At 39.2% G+C, this 24,556-nt stretch overlaps 1 protein-coding gene across 1 annotated transcript in view; it reads right to left on the minus strand.

Annotated features, from left to right (window-relative positions):
* Positions 1-24,556, minus strand: part of LOC122815806 (arylsulfatase A-like) — a 351,804-nt gene that overhangs the window by 109,402 nt on the left and 217,846 nt on the right. Inside the window, exon 4 of the mRNA XM_044088605.1 lies at positions 6,404-6,573. Within this exon, the coding sequence (XP_043944540.1) occupies positions 6,404-6,573 (170 nt within the window). The remainder of the gene's footprint in view (positions 1-6,403; positions 6,574-24,556) is intronic.

The following is a 24,556-nucleotide window of genomic DNA, read 5'->3' on the forward strand; positions in this document are numbered from 1 at the left end:
ATTTCCTGTCCGCACCCACGCCCGGGGGGGTGAGCCCTATCCCCTGAGGCGGTTCCACCCGAAGGTGGTGCAGGACCAGCGGACAAGGAGGTCCCAGCGTGGGCCCCAGATGTGCTGGTGCCTGGTGCCACGGCCAGATGAGGTGGGATAGGTGGGTCTGCTGAGACCGGCCTTCCCAAATGTGCTATGGTGTTTCAATTTTAAAACATATGTGGGTTAGTAATAGTCAACACATTCCAGGATTAGGTATAACAGCATGCATAGATATTCCCACTAACCCAAAACACCAGATATGGAACAGTTGCATAACAAACAGAACACATGCATATATGGAACCACAGTGGCCATTACAATAGCATGCAGGTACATTGATGACAGCATGCCACTAATGTGGGAGTATTTCAACATGGCACATGCATAGAAAAACATTTCAATATTTATGAAACAATAGGACATATGCCTCAACAGTAGATTTAACTGTACACATACCCATTGAGTTGTGTATTTAGATTATTGTTGCAGATATGGTGGGGGGAGAGAAAGATGTCAATTAACAACTTGTATATCCCTGTAGTTCTCAATACTTTCTTAGTCATTGCTGTAATCTGTACCTTACAGGTATTATTACACAACACTATGGCCTTAGTTTGGACAGTGGTATGGTTGTAGACAACTATATACGTGAACTGTGTTTTACCTGCAGTATACACCTCTTACCTTGCATACCTGTGGAGGTATTGTTTGTTAACACTACCTGACTGTTTCCACACATATTCCAAGATTCCAGGTTGATGTTATGCACATACCTCTCAATCTCTTATTGCACACACTCTGGGCAAGTCATGACAACATGCAGGTGATACTGGGACGTATTTTGACTATTGCCCTCATAAACTTTTGGTGAGTTGCTACAATGACAGGTTTGTTTTCATATACACTTTATGAATTTTTCCAGGTCTGACAGTCAGTTATCTGTCATTAAATGATGCCTAAATGTCAGAGATCATCACACTGATTTGCCAGGGGGACAGGGTAACAGGCAGTGGATATGGGCCAATTATCTGGACATTCTGGACAAATCTGTACAGTTGAGGAGTATGATTCTGCATACAGCTTACTACCACTCCCAGGATTTGAACCATGGCTGTGTCTGCTAAAAATTAAACAGTGTACATCACAGTTGAGTGTGCTATATAGATATTGCTGTGTATCTCCTCTCTGATTTCTGTCTATAAGTCTCCCGTGGCTTTACAATCTGACCTTGCAATTACAACACTCTTATACAGGGTTTCCTAGACAGTTTTAGTATGTAGCACAGTGTAGATGACAGTGATGAGTACTACCTTATTATTCAGAGAAACTGCAACACTAACAATGCCATACCAGACTAAACATTACCAGTCCAGGATTTCAATATTTTATTTCTAGGCACAGTTTTTGTATCTGACAGACCTGTGGAGGGAATGTTTGTTAACACTACCTGAATGTTGCCACACATATTACCAGATTCCACATTATTATTATGCACATAAGTCTCTCTCTGTTACTGCACACACTCTGGTCATAGCTTCACAACATGGGGTGGAGATGGGACATACTTTGCATATTACTCTCATAACATTTTGGTGAGTTGCTAGAGTGACATATTTGTTCTTATAGATATATTTCTGACAATTATGATGTCTGACAATCAGTTATATGTCAGTATTTGCTGCCTAAACTTCTGTGATCATCCCACTGATTTGCCAGGAAGACAGGGTGACAGACAGGAAACTTAAGCCAATTATTTGAACTTTCTGACAAAATATTTGTACAGTAGAGGGGTGTGATTCTGCATACAGTTTACTACCACTCCCAGGATTCGAACCATGGCTGTGTGTGCTAAAAATACAACAGTTTACATCTCAGTTGAGTGTGCTATTTGGACTATGTTGTCTATCTTTTCACTGTTTTCTGTCTAAGTCTCTCTCAGTTGTACAGTATGAACTTGTGATTACAACAGTCGTATACAGACATTCCCACACATTTTATTTACGTAGCGCAGTGAGGGTAACAGTGCTTAATACAACAGTACTATTAAGAGAATGCAACACTACATTACCATATGATACCAGAGTAAACACAAGCAGTCCAGGAGTTAGACCTTTATTGTCAGGCTGTTAACCTTTTATTTACATACAACCTATATGAGACTCTTCCTGGCATATTGTCTGGTTTATTCAGTACATCCCATGAGCAGTACAGGCTTTATACTGGCAATTACCTTTCTCCGACTTTTAAATTTATTTCTTATGACAGTACATGCAAGATTATTACTAACCTGCCTCGCGCAGCAGCCTCTGCAGCCTACTAGCATGGGCTTCCTGATTCACAGTCTGCTCTGCTGCTGCTGCTTTCAAAGACATAAGAGGAATATTTAGCCATACCGATCCATAATATATATATATATGAGCTGGCAATTATTAAACAGGTAGAAGAATGATACTTACACACAGCTGGGAAATCACCCGTCTGCCTAGCTTCTTGGATCCACTGATCCAAGAGCTCCCTCTTCCTCCATTTCAGGTCGGCATAGTGATGCCACACCTGCTCAACAATTTGAGGGATGCCAGTGGCACTGGTGAGGTCATGGACGATACAGTCCCGGGTTCCGCTTTATATTGAGAACCCTGGTACTGGCCCTGCAGCAGTCTCTCTTCATGGTCTTTTACAAGGAGCCCTGCCATGAAGTTGGACTCCTGGATGCCCTAGCGCTGCACTCAGAAGCGCATTCCTTCTCCAGCACCAGGCATAGTGCCTACAGGAGGAAGCTGCAACCAATTATGAGATGTATTCCCGCCTGTGGGGTTTAAATAGGCCCCATTTCCCACACTTTGCCATGACTGGACAGTTTTGAAAATGCTAAGCTATGTGCAAATCTGCTTACCTAAGGTTGGCTTGTTTAAAGGGGCATACCAATGGGCAAATCTATTTAGCTGGGCTACGCATTGCTTACACCTAGTAAGCAGAGGTTTGCAATCCTTAGCATTGCTTATTTTTATATTTGCACACTATTTGCTGTTTGGCATTGATTTATCATTCATTACATGTTATATATTTGTTTGGTATTGGTGATTCATGTGTACGTACACTGTATGGGGTACTTGTGTTTGTTGGAGGATTTCACCAATTTATTGCAATGACACCTCACATCTGGATTTAATGCAGTACTCCAGTTTAGATATATAGGTTATGTAGTAGGTTATATAACATAAAACTTTTTATAGATCCCTTTCACATGTAAATTGTGATTTTGCTATAGTGAGAATCTGTTTGGGTATACCTCAGTTTTATGTACAGCTGTGATGGCTTACTGGTTAACTTCTGTGACTACAGGGTCCTGGGTTCAAGGCCTGTTTATTTTGTTGCTGGGCAGAACAGGGGTTGTTGGATACAGAGTGATTAAGGCACTTTTAAGCAGGTGTAAGCGGGTTTGCACGACGGTAAGCAATGCTAACTAGTGGTTAAATATGCTTACAGAGAGTTAGCTTCAAAATTTCTAAACCTGTGTAGGCATTGCTTACCCCTGCGCAAACAGGCTTAAACCCGCTTACTACTGCTTAAAAATGCTTACTCCAGCTTACCCCCACACTAGTTTAGAAAGAAATGACATATGGGTCTTGGGAAAGTGGTATATTTGGACACTCTATGGATTTATCATTCATTACACATTATAACTTCATTTAGTATCCCTGATTCATGTGTACATATACTGTATGGGGCACTTGTGTTTATCTGTGGATTTTACCAAACTATTACAATGACACCTCACATCTGCACTTAATGCAGTACTCCAGTTCACAAATATATGTTATTTAGTAGGTTATACAGCAAAAAAATTTTCATAAGTTGCCTTCACATGGAAAATGGAAATTACTACAGTGACGATCGAACCGGGAATGACTGCTCTGACCACTACACTATTACAGTACTGCATCAACTGAATGTATCTTGCTATTTATCTTCTTGTGCTATTTAAGCTACAGTAAGCGTAGCTAAGCAATGGGCAAACCCGTGCACCTATGGTTAAATTTAATCTGTTTGATAAAAAAACATTTCTCTACTGTTATTTTCTCTAGGAAGAGACAGATTACATGTATTGCTGTGGATTCCTGCTTGCATCTGCACATTTGGCAAACATCCTAGAAACCCTCCATACCTCTCAACGTCTTCATGTAAAATATCTGGACAAAGCTTGACAAACTGAGGTACAACTAGGGACATATTTTAAATATTGCTCTTATAAATTAGGTAAGTTGCTAGAGTAACAGGATTTGTTTTAAAATAACATTTTTCTGATGGATTTGGTGTCTGAGACTCAAATATATGGCATTATTTAACGGCTTTAATCCTGACATCATCCCAGTGATTTCCCAGGACAAATGGGGTACAGGCCAACTGTATGGGCAATAAATCTGGACATTCTGTGAAGATTTGTACAATTGAGAGGTATGCAACCTTTTACGAGTGTTCTTGCTCATTGTCATTGTTGAACAGCACTTCTTGAGTGCAGGGGCGTGTGTATTGTGACAGCTCTTCTGTCAGACACACCCCCTGTACTCATCCATGCTCCATGCTCCATGTCCATTTAGGAGCAGAGGAAGTGCGCCTTCATTACTATGCATGGCGCACTGCCGTGCTGCTCTTAAATGGTCGTTTCCGTGCAGAAATAACATATTCCTACATGGAAGATTAGTGAATCCCGGGGACTGTCTTGTCCATGAGAAGGTTGTCACTGCTTACACTCATGACATTATAAAAGGCTCTTATGAAACAATAAGGAAAACATGGTGCAAAGTTAGCATTAACTTTATCAAATGCAGTCTTATCACTGACAATTTCAATATTTTACCAAAAAATGTTAATATAACCATTACCCACAGTAGCATAAGAATGCATTAATTTTTTAAAATCATTTTCATGCCAAAATAAAGATCCACAGTCAGCATCCCAGCCATAGCATCAAAAAAGAATTATAATGAAGCAACAAATCTTGGAAAACAATCAAACTTATAAGCCTGTATAATTCTTGTACATACAGTTACAGTTTTGGTAACTAACATTTTCAACTTAAAATTCAGAATAACAGTATTTTTGATGGCGAGCAACAAAAGATTTTTGTCTTTTTTCATACGTTTATTGGAAGCCTTTTCTGTAATCTGGAAGGTGGCAACACTTCATGCTTCAAGCTGACATTCATTTACTGGTCTGTGTGGAGTTTTGTATATTTCTCACATGTCTGAATGGGTTTTCTCTCAGTACTTCAGTTTCCACAGACCTCCTAAAAGCTTTGCTGATTGACTGATTATGTGGCTGGTTGACTGGCTGTACTAAGTTATCTGTCTGGCTAACTTTGTGTACATAGACAGGCAGACAGACTGATATACAGACAGATATTAACATTTACCCTTGCTGTTGTGGCCCAGTTCGTGAAAAGTGTCTGAGAAGGAATAGTTCACTTACTACTTAAGAAACAAGCAATTTCACATTTGCATCATAAAATCTTTTTGCATGACAGACAACTGTTTTTCCATGTAGTCATGAAGTAACATAAAACAAAACAAGTGAAATATGGGAACAAAAACGCTGAATTCTGTACAATTTATAAGTCAAAATGCCCCAAGATGGGCTTTTGGCTACTTACTGAGCAAGTCTTCTTACAAGTTAATAAAGATTAAAGATACTCTATAACATATGTGAAGGTTATAGCTCCAGTAACCTACAATAACCAAAAACCAAGGAAGACATCCAGACAAATGTATAGGACCAACAATCACTTTAATGGAACACAGCAGTCAAGCACTTTTGTCTCACATAAAGACTTCTTCAGAACTGCCATAATGTCACAAAACACCACTTAAATAGTGCTACTAACACATCATGTGATAAATCTACCCAATGACAAAATACAAGCATTTAAAAGGCACAAAAATGTAATATGTAGCTACATATCTTGAGCCTAACCTAAAAACTTACATTTAATATACATTGTATAATGAATGAACTATGAAACAAAAAACACCATAAAAAAGTACATTTACATGTTACATTTTTGTGCCTTTTAATTGATTGTATTTTTTCATTGGGTAGATTTATCACATGATGTGCTGGTAGCACTATTTAAGTGGTGTATTGTGACATTATGGCAGTTCTGAAGAAGTTTTTATATAAGACGAAAGTGCTTGACTGCTGTGTTCCATTAAAGTGGTTGCTGGTCCTATCCATTTGTCTCTATGTCTTCCTTGATTTTTGGATATTGGTTGTGGATTTCTGGTTGCCAGTAACCTATAATACCTTTATGTGTTTGTACAGCCTGCATAAACAATTATGTACATATAACATCAGGTTTCTGCACCTCACTCACCCATTGTCAGATGTAAAGAACAGGAAAGTGTTGTTTTCCACTCCACTGTGTCTAAGAGTCTGCACAATGTTACCAACAGAACCATCAAACTCCATGAGCGCATCTCCAAAGGGTCCCCGCAATGACCTTCCTGTATACAATTTTCCAGCAAACTGTGGATAGTGTGTGTGCTGCAGGCAGAAAACACAGACCAAGTTGGAATTATGGATTTCAACATGCCCATAAGCAACATTTTCACATAATAATGTTTGCAGTTTCATGAAGAAAACAAAACAGTATGTTATAGAGGCAGACAAGCATCAATTAGAAAAAAATTGCCTCCCCACCATCAGAATCACCACCCACTATCAAATTCTGACTGCCCATTGATGTGTAGCTCACAAATTTCTCAATTTCTCCTCTCATCCTAGTCTATTCTGGCATCAAAACTGCCTCATATGCAGGCCTACCTATAATGCAACTTGGATACTGTTTTTATGTTAGTATTTTCTCTGTCAATTCTTACTCTAGAGTGCATTTATTAAAACTATACAATCACAAGTCTACATTCTAGTGAAATTCCAACAGAACAAAAATATTTTAGGTCAGCATCTTTTTTTTCACTGCATATTTCAAAAGCTGAAATCATTCAAAAATCTCAGTGAAGGAAAAAGAACAATGTAAACTGCCCATCTCCTAATTTCTGAACTGAATATTCTCAGTCTTGATTATTACACGTCACAGTATTTTCCCCACTGGTTGTTAAAACCAAATTGAATCTAATTTGCATCACATCTTTTCTGCTACATTACCACCCACCTTGACTTTTGTTGTGTATGACAAGTTTCACCCTCTAATATATATATATATATATATATATATATATATATATATATCTGGGGCACCAATCAAGAAGTTACTGCTGCCATTTATTTACAGAAAAACATTACAGAAGGCACTCCCAGCAGGATGTGTACATGCACATAAGTGCACTTGAATTAGCATACATCATACACTACATTTATATATTAATATTTGATAGTCCAAAGTTAACCTTTAAACACAGAGCCTCGTATAACACCGATAGTTGTGTGCTATTTAGTAATTTATTAAATACACGTGTATGTATTTGATAATCAGAGCAATGAACCTATTTGCATGGATACATTTTTGACAATCGCGCTGTCAAAGATAGGAATGTAGGAACATTATATTAGAAATAAAACATAAGCCAGACACAAGTAAAAAGCAAATCACACAATGGCAATAAGTGTGCGGACAATATAACACATATGTCACAGTATAGCATTATATAGATCATCAAGGCAAACTGATACAAACACAGAATATATGACAATGAAAGAGAATAGATTAGAAACAGACCAATATAACAAAGTAAGGCTAGTCTACATTTCTAAATATTTCTTAGCAGAATATGAGGAAATCTTTTACATCTGGTTCTGTCTTCTGGAAAATCTTTTAGTCTTTATGTAAATTGTTTTATTTCCCATTAGCCCCTAACTCAATCCAGGGAGTTAATCAGCAGTCTATTCACAGAACAGTCTTCACTGATCCATAGTTTAAAAGCTGGGTTCTGTAATACTACTAACCTATTGTTTGGTCACCTAAGCAAGTGAGGCATTCATCCTGGAATCAATCGATTGGGTGACAGCAGAAGCTATTCTAATTTTCAGAATTTACATAGAATGGTGTGCAGCAAAAGTCCAAGCATTTCTTAACTGGGCGCTAGTTTACCTGTTTTTAATGCTGCAAAATGAAGTTGTCTTCCTTGGACTGGCAGCATGATTCTGAAGATGCTGTTAGACAGAACTGCAGCAAAAAAATGAAAGTTTTTGGCCAAGGCACTTGCTAATGCACAAAATCCACATTCATGCTGAGCCATCAGAATGTTTTCCCCAATGCCAATTCCTGCCTTTGGGGTTGAGAATTTAATAATTCGGCATTCTACTGACACTTATTTTTAATGTGTTCTGTGTATATTGCCATAATGAGTGATGGATCTAATCATAATCCATATAAGTGAGGAATCGAGCCATAATGCCCTTTGTTTCTACATTATAGTCCAACAATCCACTTATGCTGTGGTGAGGAGGTCAATAAAAAGACTGAAACATGCATGTCCATGGCTAGAAAGGTTTGGCATTATTGCCCTGAATGTACCCATAAAGACGTAAAAAGTACAAATTCATGAGCATCCAGAAGCCATGTAGCTGAAACACTGTAGGGTTGCAACCTGTCCCTCTTTATGCAGGACAGTCCCAATTTGGGTAGTTGTGTCCTGTAAAAAATATGAAAAATGACAGGCATCCTATGAATTTAGGGCAAGAAATTTGTTCCCAAGTTTCCACTAACAGCTAAATAAAAGACAATTGTTGTATTTAAAAAACTTGATATTATAAGAAATAACAGAAACGACTCAAATTCTACAGGGGTGAGTTTCCAGTCTGGCAAAAAAGTGAAGCTGAATCTTCTGCTCTTGCTGTGAGTGCTGTTTGTCCTTAAAAACCTTTTCATAAAACATGTCCACTTTGGGCATTTGAAAAGGTGGAAACCCTAAAACACCATATGTCCTTAAGGGGTTATTTGCATATATCCAATGAGCCTCCATTACAGGAGTTGTAAGGTATCAGACAGCAAAAACTTTAGCTTGGCTAGGTTTTTCCTTGTTCTTTTTATCGAATGGTTTGTTTGTGTGACATTTATACCCTTTGGTTTGGGTGTTAGGATATTTTGCAGGCACCTTAATGTTTAGGGCCATTAGCTTGGGGAGTCTATATTATAACAGTGAACACTTAAAATAGCGAACGCTGTATAATCGACCCTTAAAAATTGAAATGGCATAATGCTGAACACACAGAACAGAAATTTTTTCCCAGGGAAAAAAATCGTTGCTCCGTAAAAAAAAAAAAAAAAAAAAAACAAGACAAAAAAAAAAATAAATAATAAAGTCGGGGGCAACTGTGCCCCCACACCCATCCTACTTAAATATATCAACTCCGAGACTGCACCATAGTGGAGGAAATGGCAAAGTCCCAAAAATGGACCAGTGAGTTTTTTCCCTGGGAAAAAAATCACTGTTCCGTGTGTTCAGGATTTCATGATTTAGATTTAAAATGGTCAATCAAACAGTGTTCACTATTTTAAGTGTTTGCTGATATAATAGGAAACCGTAGCTAGGTTTAAAGCCTCGTGTTTCTAAATTATAGCCAAACAATCTGCATATGCTGTACTGACAATGTCAATTAAAAAAAAAATGCCTGTTTTGACTCCGCTGCTCTGGGCCAGTAATCAAAGAGCCTGAATCCTCACCCACTGACACTGGTGAGGGACATTCACGTGAAACAAGAAATAGATAAATACAGTATTTTCAGATGCATAGGGGATAGGGAACACACTCAGTTCGGGGTCTGGGTTTCCCTGTCTCTCTCTCTCTCTCTCTCTCTCCAGGCCCCAGTATGACTCCTCACTGGCACAGCTATAGAGTTAAGTTCTCAGCTGAGTGTCCCAGGCCAAGTCCTCCACCACCCTCTCTGTGAAGCCGGTACTCTGTGTCCCTGCTCCAAGTAGCTGACATGCACACTCTTTGAGATTTGATTTTCACACACACACACACACACACACACACACACACACACACACACACACACACACACACACACACACACACACCTGGGAAAGGCTGGCACAGATTTACTAGTTATGCCCCTTTGCCCAGACTGTAAGGTTGATACTGCTACCAGGACACTCCAAAGTCAGCCACTCTAAGGTTCTTACTAGTGTGTCCAATTATACTGAGTAAAATTAATACTAATAAAACTGTCAGTGTTTGACCAATGCAGTAAGGCTTTCAGGAGTGGCCACAGTGCCATCAAATAAATATAAGTACTCTCAAAGTTTAAAATATTCTCTGAAAGACCAGCCACAATGACAAGTTTAAATATATTTAATAATAAATAATAAGACAACATGAAAATACTAAATATCTATTTACAATGAACACCACAGTTCCAAACACTGGAAATATTACAATAACGCAGATGAATATTTTCACACAGTTACAGAAAGACAGTATTTAACTAATCTCACTATATTTTTCAGACTGATCCAAAGAATTACTATTCCCTGGTTACTTACTAAAGCAAGACAAGATGACGTGGGTGAGTGATCCTTCTATGTCAGGTTTCAAAAATAGACTGCTCTGAGACTTCTGTCTAATCTAATATTAAAACATCATTTCAGTGCTGAATTACAGAATGACATCACATACATCTGGTCATCTGACTTCTGGTTCCCATGCACCACCTCCCTTTACTAGAAAATGAACTAGAATCTCGCATATATGTGTTATCATGCACACAGATAGAGCTTTAGTAAGATGTGTTATAGTATCTGGAAGCCATAAAATAATTTCATCACTCCCATTCTTCCACAGTAGCAATTAGTTCACTGCTAAGGACAATACAGCAAGATTCCTAGTCCTTGTTTTCACAGATATTTCATCTCTGGCTGCAGTCAGAACTGTAAGATACTATCTTTATGGCCTAAACCAAATAATTTAATTTCAAACAATTTTTCAAAGTTAGCTGGATGGAGATTAACCTCTTCTCTTCCAGTATCCTCTGTACAATATTAGTTTCAACAATTACAATACAGTCTGACATACAGGTGTATTTCTTTTTCTGTCCAGCAGGACCCACTGTTGGTACATTTTTAACAAAAGCAACTTTACAAATACATTTTCAACACATGCAGCTGTACAAATCAGTTTAATATACAAATGACATACAATTCTTTACAAAACCTCCAGCTAGCTATGCTGGTATATATTACAAATCCACTGCCCTACTTTTCCTAACATAGCTGGCAAAACCTCACATTATCAGACCTGTCTGCAGCTAGTAGGATCTGGCTTTACTGGCTTAAATGTACCTATAAAGACTTAAAAATGAAATAGTCATGGACATTCAGAAGCCATGCATCTAAATGACTGTATTCTCCTTAATGTTTCATTTGCATATATCCCATGGACCTCAACTACAGGAGGTTTAATGTATCAGTGAGAATTTTAGCTTAGCTTGGTTTTTCTTGCAGTTTTTACTGAATGGTTTGTTTGTGTGATCTTTATACCTTTGGTCTGGATGTTAGGATATTTTGCAGGCACCTTAATATTTAAGGGCATCAGCTGGGTTGAAAGCCCTGTGTTTCTAAATTATAGTCAATCTATTTATGTTGTGCTGACAAGATCAATAAAAGGCCAAAACATGCTTGTCTTCAGCTAGTGGGATTTGGCTTTATTGGTCTTAATATACCCATTAGATTTAAAAAGTAACTAATCATTGGTATTCAGAAGCCATGTAGCTATAACACTATATGTCCTTAATGGGTCATTTGCATATATACCATGGGCCTCCACTACAGGATGTTTAAGGTATCAGACAGTGAAAACTTTACTTTGGCTAGGTTTTTCTTGCAATTTGTGCTGAATGGTTTGTTTGTGTGACCTTTATACCCTTTGGCTTGAGTTTAGTCATACTTCTATGTAGCTGAAGGAAGAAGCAGCTTTTATAATTTTTAATAAAAGCTAAGCTAAGGCTGCTACTCCCATGCCAAACAGCATAGCTTTCACCCCTTTTCTGAGTAACATTTTTCATAAAGAAAAAACACAAAATATTGAGGAATAAGCTCTTTGATCATAACCAAGCTGCAGAACTGGTTGCAGAACTGGTCTCCTATTTATACAAGTTATAGACAAAGTGTTACAGTGTACTATTTTCCAGTCTGACTTGGTGCTTAGTGTGCTCCGTGTTGTTAGCACTTACAGATGCTATAGTTGTAAACTGGGTTGCTACTCCTCATCACTTTTGTTTAGTAGATACTTTTTAGTTAAAATAGATGCTAAGCAGTCTGAGTGTTCTGTGATTCAGTTTGAAGGAAGGCATAAGTTAAATACAGAACACCATATTATGGCTAAAAGTCCTGCTTTGCTGCCGTCAGAGCGATCCTTAGTTGTTTTAACTGCTGTACCATGAGAAATATTATAGCAATGTAGATATGTAAATGTCTGTGTTGCGATATTTAAGTACTGTTATATACAATTGCTGTAATAGTTTACTACTGCTATATCTGTGATAGAACTGTGTCTTTAAATTCATGGGCTACCTAAATTATCCAGTACATAACACTAATTAAAGTGTTTTTTTTTTGTCAATGGCTTCATATATGACTGCTTAACAGTTGCCTGAGCATTTTTTACTAAACACTTTGTACCTGTGTAAATAGTATAATATGCTGCTACTCTTAAACCCAGTATCCTTCCTGCCTGGGTGATAATTTATTATTTCAGTTACTTTTTACAGCACTTCTCTCTCATTCTCCTTTCAGAGACCTTAACGTAATAATTCTTTTTGTCTACATCTTTTCATTTAGTGACCACTGTCCCAGAGAATGGGTTCTCTCTCATTCCCCCACTTGCTGAACCTTGGCCATTGACCACATCTGCAGTGAAGAAACCAGCCACAAGGACTCAAGGACTTTAAAAAGAAAATAAGTTACTGTAGGTGTTTAGCTATGTTTCCCTCTTAGCCTGCTACTGTAGAAAGTACCTGGTCTAAAGCAGAAATAACTGTCTCTCCCCATGGCTAGGGACAGCAGCTGCTCCCCACCCCCATCAGCTGTAAATACATTCCCCAATTAAACCTTTTATTTTTAGTTATCAGTACACCAAGATAAAGCTCTAGGCGAAAAAAAGGTAACCCAGTAGATACAATGGAATTGCCCACTTGCAAAATAGAGGCAAAAAGGTACTTAAACTGCCACTTTTTGTCTGCTTCAAACTAGGTATCTACCCAAAAAGGACACAGCTGAAATCAGGTCTATAGATTGTTTTTTCCTACTAGATTCTAGTAACTCCTAACAATTTGGCTATTTAGACACTTACCCTGCAGTCTTTAGCCTGGGGGATTCTAGCCCGCTCCGTTTCCTACACTCACTTCGCTCCCCTTCCTGCCCCCTATTCCCATCCGCCCCGGTACCTCTACATTTATCTTTAGCCATAACCCCACCCCTAATTGCCACCAATTAGGCTACACTACTAGTCAGCCCTCCCCCTACATCCAACACAATCATGCTACTACCTAATATAATAACAATCCTAACCTGCGTAGTTCTAGCTTACATTACATCCTACCAAGGCTCCACAGTCACATGCCCCAACAACTTCCACTGTACTCTCTCCACACCCTCCCTCAAACATTTACGCTATAACTACACAACCCCTGCCACCAAAAACATCCTCCCAATACACACACACACTCAATTACCAAACACCTAACACACTCAAAAATAAAAGCAATTTACTATGTATATAAAACATATCCTAAAAACTCTCTATAAACTAGCCCTCCCTGGAGACATCCATCCAAACCCTGGTCCTCCCAACTCCAACCCAATCACAAACCCTAGTCCAAGCAACCCCCCCCCCACAACTCAATTCCTAGCCAAAAAAAAAAAAAAAAAAAAAAACAGACCTACTTATAATGTCCCTAACCATCAGAAGCATATGCAATAAAATCCAAGAACTACATGCCAGCATAAGCATATATTCCCCAGATATTCTCTTCCTAACTGAAACCTGGCTCAAACCTCACATCAGAAGTGAGGAAATACTTCCACCTGAATACAACATCCTTCGCATAGACAGATTGTCCAAAAAAGGAGGTGGTGTAGCATTGATATTTAAACACCACCTCAATATTCAACTCCTGAACACATCTGCCCCTCACCACAACAATGAAAAAATCCTTTATGTCAATCTCAAACTAAACCCAAACAAAACAATTAATATCACAGGATGCTATTTCCCACCAGGACAAATATTACACCCCTAGAAAATCTCTTGAGCTGGGCTACTCTATCTCTACCCCAGGAAACCATCATTCTCGGCGATTTTACATCAACTGGCTATCCTGTAATAACAATCTCCCAACCATTCACCTTAATTCCATGGATTCACTCAACTCATCCAATCCCCTACTCGAATCAACAAAAACCCTAACAATCATACCTTACTTGACCGGATCCTAGACATTAAAGCCCCTTACTCTTACCTAGCAGGATGCTTACCTGACAGTCTTAGTGACCATTCCCCCACTTTCCTAATTTGGCCCCACACAAACAGTCTCAAGCTCATTATCCACAGGCAAATATGCAACAAGTCCAACTTCAACCCCAACTCCTTCATCTCCTCCCTGCAGAAAATTAACTGGTCACCACTAAAATACCTCAACCTAGATGAGGCAGTCCACTTCTTCAACAGTACCTTCCTCTCCATCCTAGACACTCATGCTCCTTTAAGAAATGCCAAAGTCAGATCCAGGCATGCCCCATGGTTAGAAAAGACCACCAGAACCCTAATGAAATCCAGAGATAAGGCCTGGGAGCACTGGCGACTAACAAAAGATAATTCAGATAGGCAACCATTCCTTGAACTGCGCAATAAAGCCAAAAAGCAAATAAAATTAGACAAATCCCTCTACTATAAATCCACCCTAAACTCTACCAACCACAACCCTAAGAAATTCTGGTCCACTATTAATACTATCCTCCACCCAGGGAAGGTTGATACCCCCAGCCGTCCATTCCCCCCTCCTTCAGCAGTATTGCTGAATCCTTCAACAAACACTTCACTGAAACTATAACATCTCTAAACAAACAACACTTCCCTACAACAGCCCCCCAACTCCTAACCCCAAACCCCATACTCCACTTTTCTTCTTCACCTCAGTACCTATCTCCAACATAAAAGACTATTGTCAAAACTTAAACCCACCAAACTCGCAGCTGACACCCTCCCCTCTGAATACTTGAAAACTGCAGCTGATACACTAGCCTACCCACTTTCAATTCTAATCAACTGTTCCATAACGGAAGGCTATGTTCCCTCGATATGGAAAATATCCCACATCATTCTCCTCCACAAAGGCACCCCCTCCACCGACCTCTCCAATTACCGCCCCATTGCTATCCTCTCCCCTCTCTCCAAGATACTTGAAAAATGTAACAACACCCAGGTCTCCAACTACCTCCTAGCTAATAATCTCCTCTCCAAAATGTAACATGGTTTCAGGCCATATCACAATATTACCTCCGCTCTGCTCTCCATCACCAACACTACATTTCATCACAAAAACAATGGCCTCCTCTCTACTGCCATATTTCTAGATCTTTCAAAGGCCTTTGACATGGTATCTCATGAGCTACTACTCTCTACTCTCCCCAACCTCTCCTTCTTACAATCAGCCTGCAACTGGTTCCACAGCTATCTACAAGGACACCAGCAATCAGTAATCTGGGATGATAACCTATCACCTCACCTCCCAGTTACTCTGAGTTCCCCAAGGGTCTATCCTTGGCCCTCTGCTATTCTTACTTTTCACTAACAACCTATATACTGCCACCATACAAGCAACTCTTATACAGTACGCAAATGACTCTACTCTCATCTGCTCTGTCCCCACTCTACCAGAACAACAAAAAATCACACAGGAATCATTCTCTTCTGTAGAAAGCTGGCTGTCCAATGCTCAGCTCCTACTCAACCGAAGTAAGACAAAACCTTTCCTGTTCCAACCTTTAAAAGCCACCTAAAACACTCCCACGTCAACATTCTCACCAAAGACAATACCATCATCTCTCCGTCAGAACACACAAAATTACTTGGTGTGGAAATAGACAACAAACTTAGGTTTGATACTCACATATCTCTCACAATAAAAAAAGTTCACAAGAAACTTGGTGCATTATATCGAATCTGCCAATTCCTAACCAATGTGGCTAGAATCTCCATAGCCAATTCCCAGCTAATCTCCACACAACTCTATGCATCCCCCCCCCCCATACTAACCAACCTTAGACAGACAGACCTACACAAACTGGATGCTTGTTACAACAAAACTGCTAAATTTGCCACTGGAACCTCCTACCGCAGCCATCATTGTATCTCTCTTAAAGAACTAAACTGACTAGAACTCCCACAACTCCTTCACTTTAATCAACTCACCCTCGCTCATAAACTTGTTAAACACCCCCATAACATCCCTTCCCTTCAAACCCTTCTCCAACCCTATCACTGCACTAGGCCCCTAAGATCAAGCAACAAAAATCAACTCACTGTTATCAACCCCAAAAACTCAGCAGCAGAAGCCATATTTTCATGTATCATATCTAAACTTTGGAACAATCTTCCATCCTCATATAAGTACTCTACCTTCCAGCAGCCTTTTCAAGACTGCGCTCAAATTCCATTTAAATTTGCACAGGCTTTGTCCTTGTTCTAATCCAGACTAACACCCCACACTTACCTCCCCCCACCCACCTAGACTCTTACCCAACTATACTACTGCCACTACTAACCACAGTCAGAGTTAGCTAGTTGTCTTTACATACTTTAAAATCCTTTCTGACAGCTTTGTTACTAATATTATAAACGACAAGAAACTATCTTAACTTGCAACATTTACTGTATATACTGCTGATAATCAATATCTTGTTATTGTGTTAAAGCCAACAACCTGTAATGTTGTTTACTATTGCTGCAACTTTGTATCTCTATTTATCATGTACATGATGTGGAGCTTTTTGCCCCGGGCATCTGCTGAAAAAGGACCTGTGTCCAGTCGGAATTTCCCGGTAAACAAATGTAAAATAAAATAAATAAATAAAAATAAATAAGTTCAGAAAATGGATGCTAAGAAATTATTCTTGAGAGAGGAGTGAAGTACAGCTGAAGAAGTGAATTTTGACATCCATTTTTGAGAACATATAACAACTTGATTACAGTTGGAGAAACCTGATCACAATCATTTGCAGTGTGTGCAGCTTTACCTATTCCATGTACAAGCAGTTAAAGAGAAAGACAGAAATTAAAAAGTGCAGAAAATCTAAGTGCTTCACAGCTTTGAAAGCTACAATACGCTTAGTGCTACCAGATATATTTTGATACTAAACATAGCTTTAAATGCTCCAGTGTACTACAAAACAGAGAGAGAAAGGAGGAAAAAGGATGGAAAATAAACTGTTTTTATTACTTTGAAAGGTGCAACATACTTAGCTGACTCACTAACAGAGATCAGAAGTAAAGTGTATTTCTGATTCTGTAACAGCTCTAAAATTGACAAACTTTGCACTGCCACTCACAAAATGTGTGGCAAACCAAAGCATTTTACTGCTTCTAGCTGTTACTCTGTGTTGGCTGGGATTTATACACCAGCATGAGACTAGACCTTAATTGTGCTGAAAGGAGCTTAAAAAACTTTGTAGTGCATGGAGCACTGTAAATTATGTTCCAAAATTGGGAAAAAGATAAGTCTGTTAAGAACATGCCTAGTGCGAGACTCAATTTTTAACATGACTTGTGATGATCAATAAAAGCATGTCAAGCACACCTAAACAATGTTAAGATCTGGCCTTGGCATAGGAACTAACAGTGGACAATGCCAGCAGTCAAAGAACAGTTGCAGATAGTAAAACAGCGTTTAAAAGCTCGTATAAAATCACTCTGGTACACTTATAAACAGAAAGTGTGACCATGGCAGAACTACGTTTCTCACAGCTTTTAAAGCCACTAGTTCTACAGAAAGGCACTTCACAACTATCTGCTGTCTGCTTCTGCTTTACCAGCTCTCAAAGGCTTTGAAAGTCGATGAAACACTTCCTGCTCCTATGCTTTATGTTTTCTGTAACTGTTACTACATGGAGCCACAAAAAGCTCCATGTAATACAAATAAGTATGATTGGGTCACTGATTATAACCTTTTACAATGTAATCTAGACCAAGATATCAAGATTCACCTCTCAAGCTTTGCCGTTGAGGTGAATTTCTTGCCATCTGTATCTTGAACACATAATCAACCTGCAATTATTGGAGACCCAATTATAATACTCTATGTTATGCACTATTCTTACTTTGAAAAGGAGCTTAACACAGTTGTCTTTTCCTCCCCTGAATAAGAAGCGATACTGCATCGCTCCATGCACTACATGGTTACATAAGTCATTTTGTAAGTCAGCTTTACTTGCAAGATGAGATCAGATGACCTACAGATTTGTAGAACATCTGAAAACGGTGAGTCTTAGTGAATGAAGATTCTTTGTTAAGGAGTTTACAAAAACTTAAATAGTAAAGGATCGACGACTGAGCCATAAGGAAAACCAGAATGAAGCTTAGCTGACTTGGAAAGAGACCAGCCAAAATGGAATTACTGATAAAAGCATTTTTATATTACAGGACTTTTTTTTTCATGTTCTTAACAATGTGAATTAAGCACTGCAGAAAAAACAAGTCATCACTTCTGCATCAACAGACACTACTGTACTAAGTTTTCTTTTCAGTTTGAGCTACTATTCTGCTCTCAAGTTCAGTGTCTGGACGAGTCTCCTCATGGACTCCAGATAATATTGCAGGGGCTCCATTTTGTTTGATGCCACAGCTAAAACCAGTAAATTTTGTCATTCTGACTACTTTGCCTTTGTAATCCTGCCTTCTTACTAGAGCTCTAGGGCATCTTTGCAGACATCAAAACCTGAGGAATTAAACTTGTCAACCCTTTTTCCTGGAGTGTCTTTTTAGTCATATTTGGGTTACGTGTCATTTATTACACTGAAGTCTGTTTGTGGTTTTCCACCCTTTTAAGAGCATGGAATCAGCTATCCATCATGGTTAGGCTATAGCCTTTCTTGGAGTAAACCTCTGGTCATCCATCTTTGGGATACAGCTTCTATCACCTCTTCTTCAAGGGTATGCCACAAACTGTATGGAACACTTTCCAGATGCAACTGTTTAGTAAAAAAATGTTAGGGTAGTCAAGTACTTCAAATTTGGTTAGTATGCTATCTCTGTGTACGGGTTCACTACATATAACCGAAAGTTCATATGACCGAAGCCCATTTGACTGAGACCAAATGACCGAAAGTTCATTTGACCGAAAACTCATATGACCGAAAACTCATTTGACCGAAAAACAGCACCGGCAGGTATATGCCCTGTTCCCCACTGTAGTGCGATCCTGGAGTGAGAATATAAAGTTAGGGGGGTGTGGGGGGATGTGCCCCCCCACATTTTACAATCGGTTTTTACTGATGTATGTTTTAATGCATTTTCAATGGATGCACATGTATATAATAGTGCATAAACTGCAATTATGTGGGGGCTGTGGGGGCTGTGCCCCCCCACCCCCCTGACAATATATTCTAACTCCAGATCAATTCTATGCACAGTTCTCAAACTTCATTCCCGACAGTGTGGAACACTGCCTCCCATAATAGCAGAAAAATGGGTAAAAGTGTAACACTTCCAATAACTTTACATAAAATGCTACATCTTTAAATTAAAAAAAACAGAGCTCAGTCTGCAGCTTGCCCACATCTCTATCCCTACTTCCACTGACTGCAGGTTACAGTATTGGCATACAAATAAAAAGTCTGCTTCTTAAAATAAATAAAAACACAGTTCAGGATGCAGCTTGTCTCTCTGCTTAGTCGGGGTATTAACATTATTTGCAGGCTTCTTTTCAATAAATAATAATTACATGTCCTCCACAGATAGCAAAAAGAAAAAAAAATTACACCTAGCAAACATAAATGCAGTTCACACTAAAGCATCTCTCTTCCTAGCAAAACAGCACATGGATGCTGTCCACTCCAAGAAGCTCAACTAAGGATCCCCAGGCTATCCCATATGCTCCTCAGGCTAACAGAAACTTTTTCTACTAGATTTTGTAAAACTCCAGAGCATACCACACATCTTTTAATGAATTAAATTCCTCCAAACACTATCTGCAAATACAAAAAACAAACAAAAAAAAAATAGGAATTTCCAGCAGGAGATCAGCAGTTTAAAGTGCTTTCCTTCTACACTCCCAAAAATGTGTGTGTTGGAAGATTCCCTGACAGAGATCTTTAACAGATCTATTACTCAGAAACAGAGAGGACAGGAAGACATCAACCATGGTACCCTTGTACAATCTGGGAAGCTGGAAAAATTCTGGATAGCTACAGGCCTGTTGACTAAACAGCAGTAGCAAGGAAAGTCATGCTGAGAAATATCAGGGCAAGGCTGGTAACATGTCCAGAGGACAACAGCCTCCAACATAGCTTCTTGGTCAGAAGGAGATGTCAGTCAAACTTGATTCAGTTTTATGAGTAAGCATCAGGTACATCTGGCAAGGAAGTCGTCTGCATGGACTTCAGCAAGACCTTTAACTATGTCCCACACAGGAGGTTGATAAAAAAAAATGGAAGGGTAGGAAGAAGAACCAAGACTAAAAAAAAATATTGAACATGGTCAAATGGTAGGGCATAAAAGGTTGTGGTGAGAGAAAGATAATATAGGAATAAGGAAGGTGACTAGTGGAATACTACAGAGGTCCATTTTGAGTCATCAGTGTGCTCATCTCAAATATAGCTGAGGAAAAAGACAGCAGGATTAGCCAATTTACTGACAAAGGAAAGGCAAATGCATCATGGAAGATGGGGAAAAGAATATTGAAGAATTTGGAAAGACTAAGAAAGTTGGCAGGAAATGCAAAGTACTTAACTCAGCCACCACAACCCTGTTGGTGAAGTATTAGCTGGGGGAGGAGAAGTGATAGAGCAGGAAAAAGATCTGACCATGTTGATGACACGTGGACTGTAACACCAGGAACACAGTGAGGGGGCAGTAGGATAGCTTCCTGAAGCAAAATGGTAATGTCTGCATTCTACAATGGCTTAGTCAGACCACACATTGTATACTGTGTGCAGTTCTGGAAGTCATGTATGGAAAAGGGTAGCAGGTTGCTAAAAGGAATCCAGAGAACAGCTACCTGTAGCATCCTTTGGACAAAGGAGAAGGAGTATGACTACATGATAGAGGATCTAAAGTTGTTCTCACCTGAGACCAGAAGAGATGGGGGAAATAACAATGATATACACAAGATCATGTCAGGGAGATGAGAACGAGTCATTCTGAACATGAATAACAGAAAGGGAGAGAGGGGACAGATGCAGCAGATTGTAGGATCTAATTACACCCTGGATCTCCAAAAGTACTGGTTGTGGCTCCATGGACTGGACTACTGAGGTGGTAAAGAGGGAATCCATAGACACATTCAAGAGGGCAAAGGATAGGTGTGAAAAGGGCAAGGGAAAGCATGGATGGTGGAGAGGTAAACACTTAAAAGTGTAGACTAGATAGGTGTACTGTTGACATTAAGCAAATGTAATATAATACATTTGGGTAACAGGAGATTTGGGAAGTGATACAACAATAGAAAGCAGGAGTAGTAGCTATGACAAAACCTGGGTGAATGAAATGGACAGGGATATGGGGACATCTAGAGATCATTTGCTCAATTAAGGCAGAAAGGGCAAGGTGGGAAGAGAGGTAGCAGTGTATACTATGCAGTGCACAAACCTGATGGACATTTAAGGAATAATGCACTACTGGGTGTAGGTATATAAGGATTTACCTATGGTTGGTGTGGTTTGATCCTGAGGGCAATGCCCGCATGATTAAACAAAGCCAACCAGGTATACATCCTGATATGCCCACACCCAGGAGTGGATTATTGCTATTATACAATGACATTATTTAAGAAAGAAAGCTGCTTACTTTTCTTAAATAATGTCTTCATGTAACACTTCTGTAGTGTTCCTGCATGTTTTTCTTGTTTACTGATGTACTGTGCATGCGTACAGGACTTCAGTTTCTGTGCTTGCACAGTACATCAGTACAGTGCAGGAGAAGCAGCAGAGAAGAGAGAATCTCTGTTGCTGTTTTTTTTTTTTTTTTTTTTTTTAAGTGCCAAAATTTTCCAAGAGGTTGAAATGCAAGGAAAATCAGGTATGTTTCTGACTGTTTTGTCTTGCAGAATGTACCTGTTTTTTCTTGTATTTTACTCTAACCCTTAACATATACCAGTAGGATGTCTGTCTGCTCAATGGCAGTTCAGCGGACACACATTTTTCTATTGATATATGCCCAATTTACAACAGGGCACACTAGTTGGGCTGTCTGATCATTGTGCTCATTTTTGAACAGTAATGCTTAGTCACTGTATATTTGAGGAGAGTTAAGGAGAACCTGGAAGAGAGGAACATCAAAGTCTAGCAAACCTTATCAGGCCATCAGTCAGATAAGAAGAAAAGAACGGCATGGCTTGTAGTCTAATATACTATGTCAACCAAGAGAGGACGATGAAGATAAAGAAGCCAATACATTCCTTGTCAGGAAGAAAAATTATAATTAGAAGCTTTAACCTCCCAGAAATAAAATGCTGCAGTTTCACATCCATATCAGGAAGTGAAAATGAAACAGTGGAGTGCCGCTTAACTGTCACTGATTTTCAGGGACATTCCCAATTCTATGTCTCTTAAACTCTATGATTTTTGTCAAGACAAGGTGATCATTTACAGTCAATAAATGATGGTAGTCATTAAAGTTGCAGACTTCTTTTACTCTGATTACTTTAAAACATGCTTATTGTATAACATCCTCTTACTCATTCTCTTTCCTAAAATAATAATGTCAATAATTAAAAGCTGTCCCTGATATGGGACCTTTATCCCTGACTCTGAAGATAAGAGGTTCAGAGCTATGAGTACAGATAATTGACTAAAGAAGATTCATTCTTCTACTACAATAAGTTACAAGGAAGTGTAAACACTGGACATTCTACTTACCAAGAATGAGAGGTTTGAGATCTAGCAATAGCCTAACAGTTGATGCGTCTGAACAAGCATTTAACTTCTTGATTTAAACTCACCAGTTTTCAACTTTGTGATCCTTGACACTACAGAAAATTACTACTGGTGAAGAATCTGTTTTTGTGACAGTCTGGAGCTATACTTGTGGACAGCAAGATGGCAAATGAGGTTCAGTGTAAAAAGTAAAGTACTGCACTCTCTTCTTCCTTAGTGTTTCACCCTTTCTGGTTATCCCAACGCCCCTGTCCATAGGCTAGTCTACCAGGTCCTCCTATACATCCTTGGACTTTTCCAAGTGAGGTGGGGCTGTCATGGATCTTAAGGGGATTCGGTGGGGTGTTGATTCATGCCAGCGACTGCTTCAGCTGAAGGGAGGGTTTTTTTAATAACATTCCCTCATATACCTGCCCCTTCCCTGCACAACTACTTGCATGTGAAGGCTATACCACTCTATGGACCATGCTTTCTCTCAGACAGTGCCATAGATGAGCTCCAACCCCAATAATGGGCATGCCCATCGCTCAATGCCAGCACTTCAGACATCCAAGCTATTAATCAAACTTTGGTCGCTTAGACCACAGTCAGGACTTTAACCCTCTATGCCACGGCACTGGCTAACTATTGTAAATTGTTAACAGAAATTGGTAGCTGTAGTATCTATGATGTCCAGAAGGTCAACATAGAACAGAAAAAGAAAAGTAAAGTAAAAGAGAGAGAGAGAGAGAGAGTAACTGTCAAAACATGGAGGAATCTGAAAGCAGTATGGTGGAATGGGTTCTTCTGGTCTGGTCGTCAGGGAGTTTGGTCAACATTTGTTTAACTGTCTGCATTAGTTTGACTATACAGATAGCCAACAGGTATGTGTGATTGACAATTGCCAGGTAGGGGAATATTCCTTTTCCACGGAGATTCTGTGAACTCAAGCAGGGGGTGTCGGGGGTGCAGGGGGGCTTGCCCTCTTCAAAAAATGATGTTTTAAAGTTGCATGTGCTGAGGTTCTTCCTCATGGGAAGGGAAAGGATGTCTGGTTTAATTAAAATGTAAAAGATGAAAGCTATAAGACATTTTAAAATAATTGAAATCAGTTAGCACCAGTGAGAAAATAATTACTTTATTCTGTTCTGTGTGTTGTTTCGTTAAAACCACATCTGCTATTAGGCTTCACAGTGAGAAACTCTCAGTTTGCAGAATGACCCGCCTCCAGGACTGTAGGAATGCAAATGCAAGAAAGTGGAGTTGCTGTGCCTGAAAAGAGGTGGAGTTTTTGAAATATATAATGAAAGCTAAATGAGGATATCGGGCAAAACAATGACAGAGGTACAATTTCAGACACAAAATGCTGCAGGCAAGTAAAATGAATGGATTTGTGATTAGTAATGGATGTGCTCCCTCAAAGGAGTAAATCAGGGTTTG

This window comes from Protopterus annectens, chromosome 11.part0 (genome assembly GCF_019279795.1).
Source record: "Protopterus annectens isolate FY-2018-M chromosome 11.part0, PAN1.0, whole genome shotgun sequence".
Taxonomy (NCBI): domain Eukaryota; kingdom Metazoa; phylum Chordata; order Ceratodontiformes; family Protopteridae; genus Protopterus; species Protopterus annectens.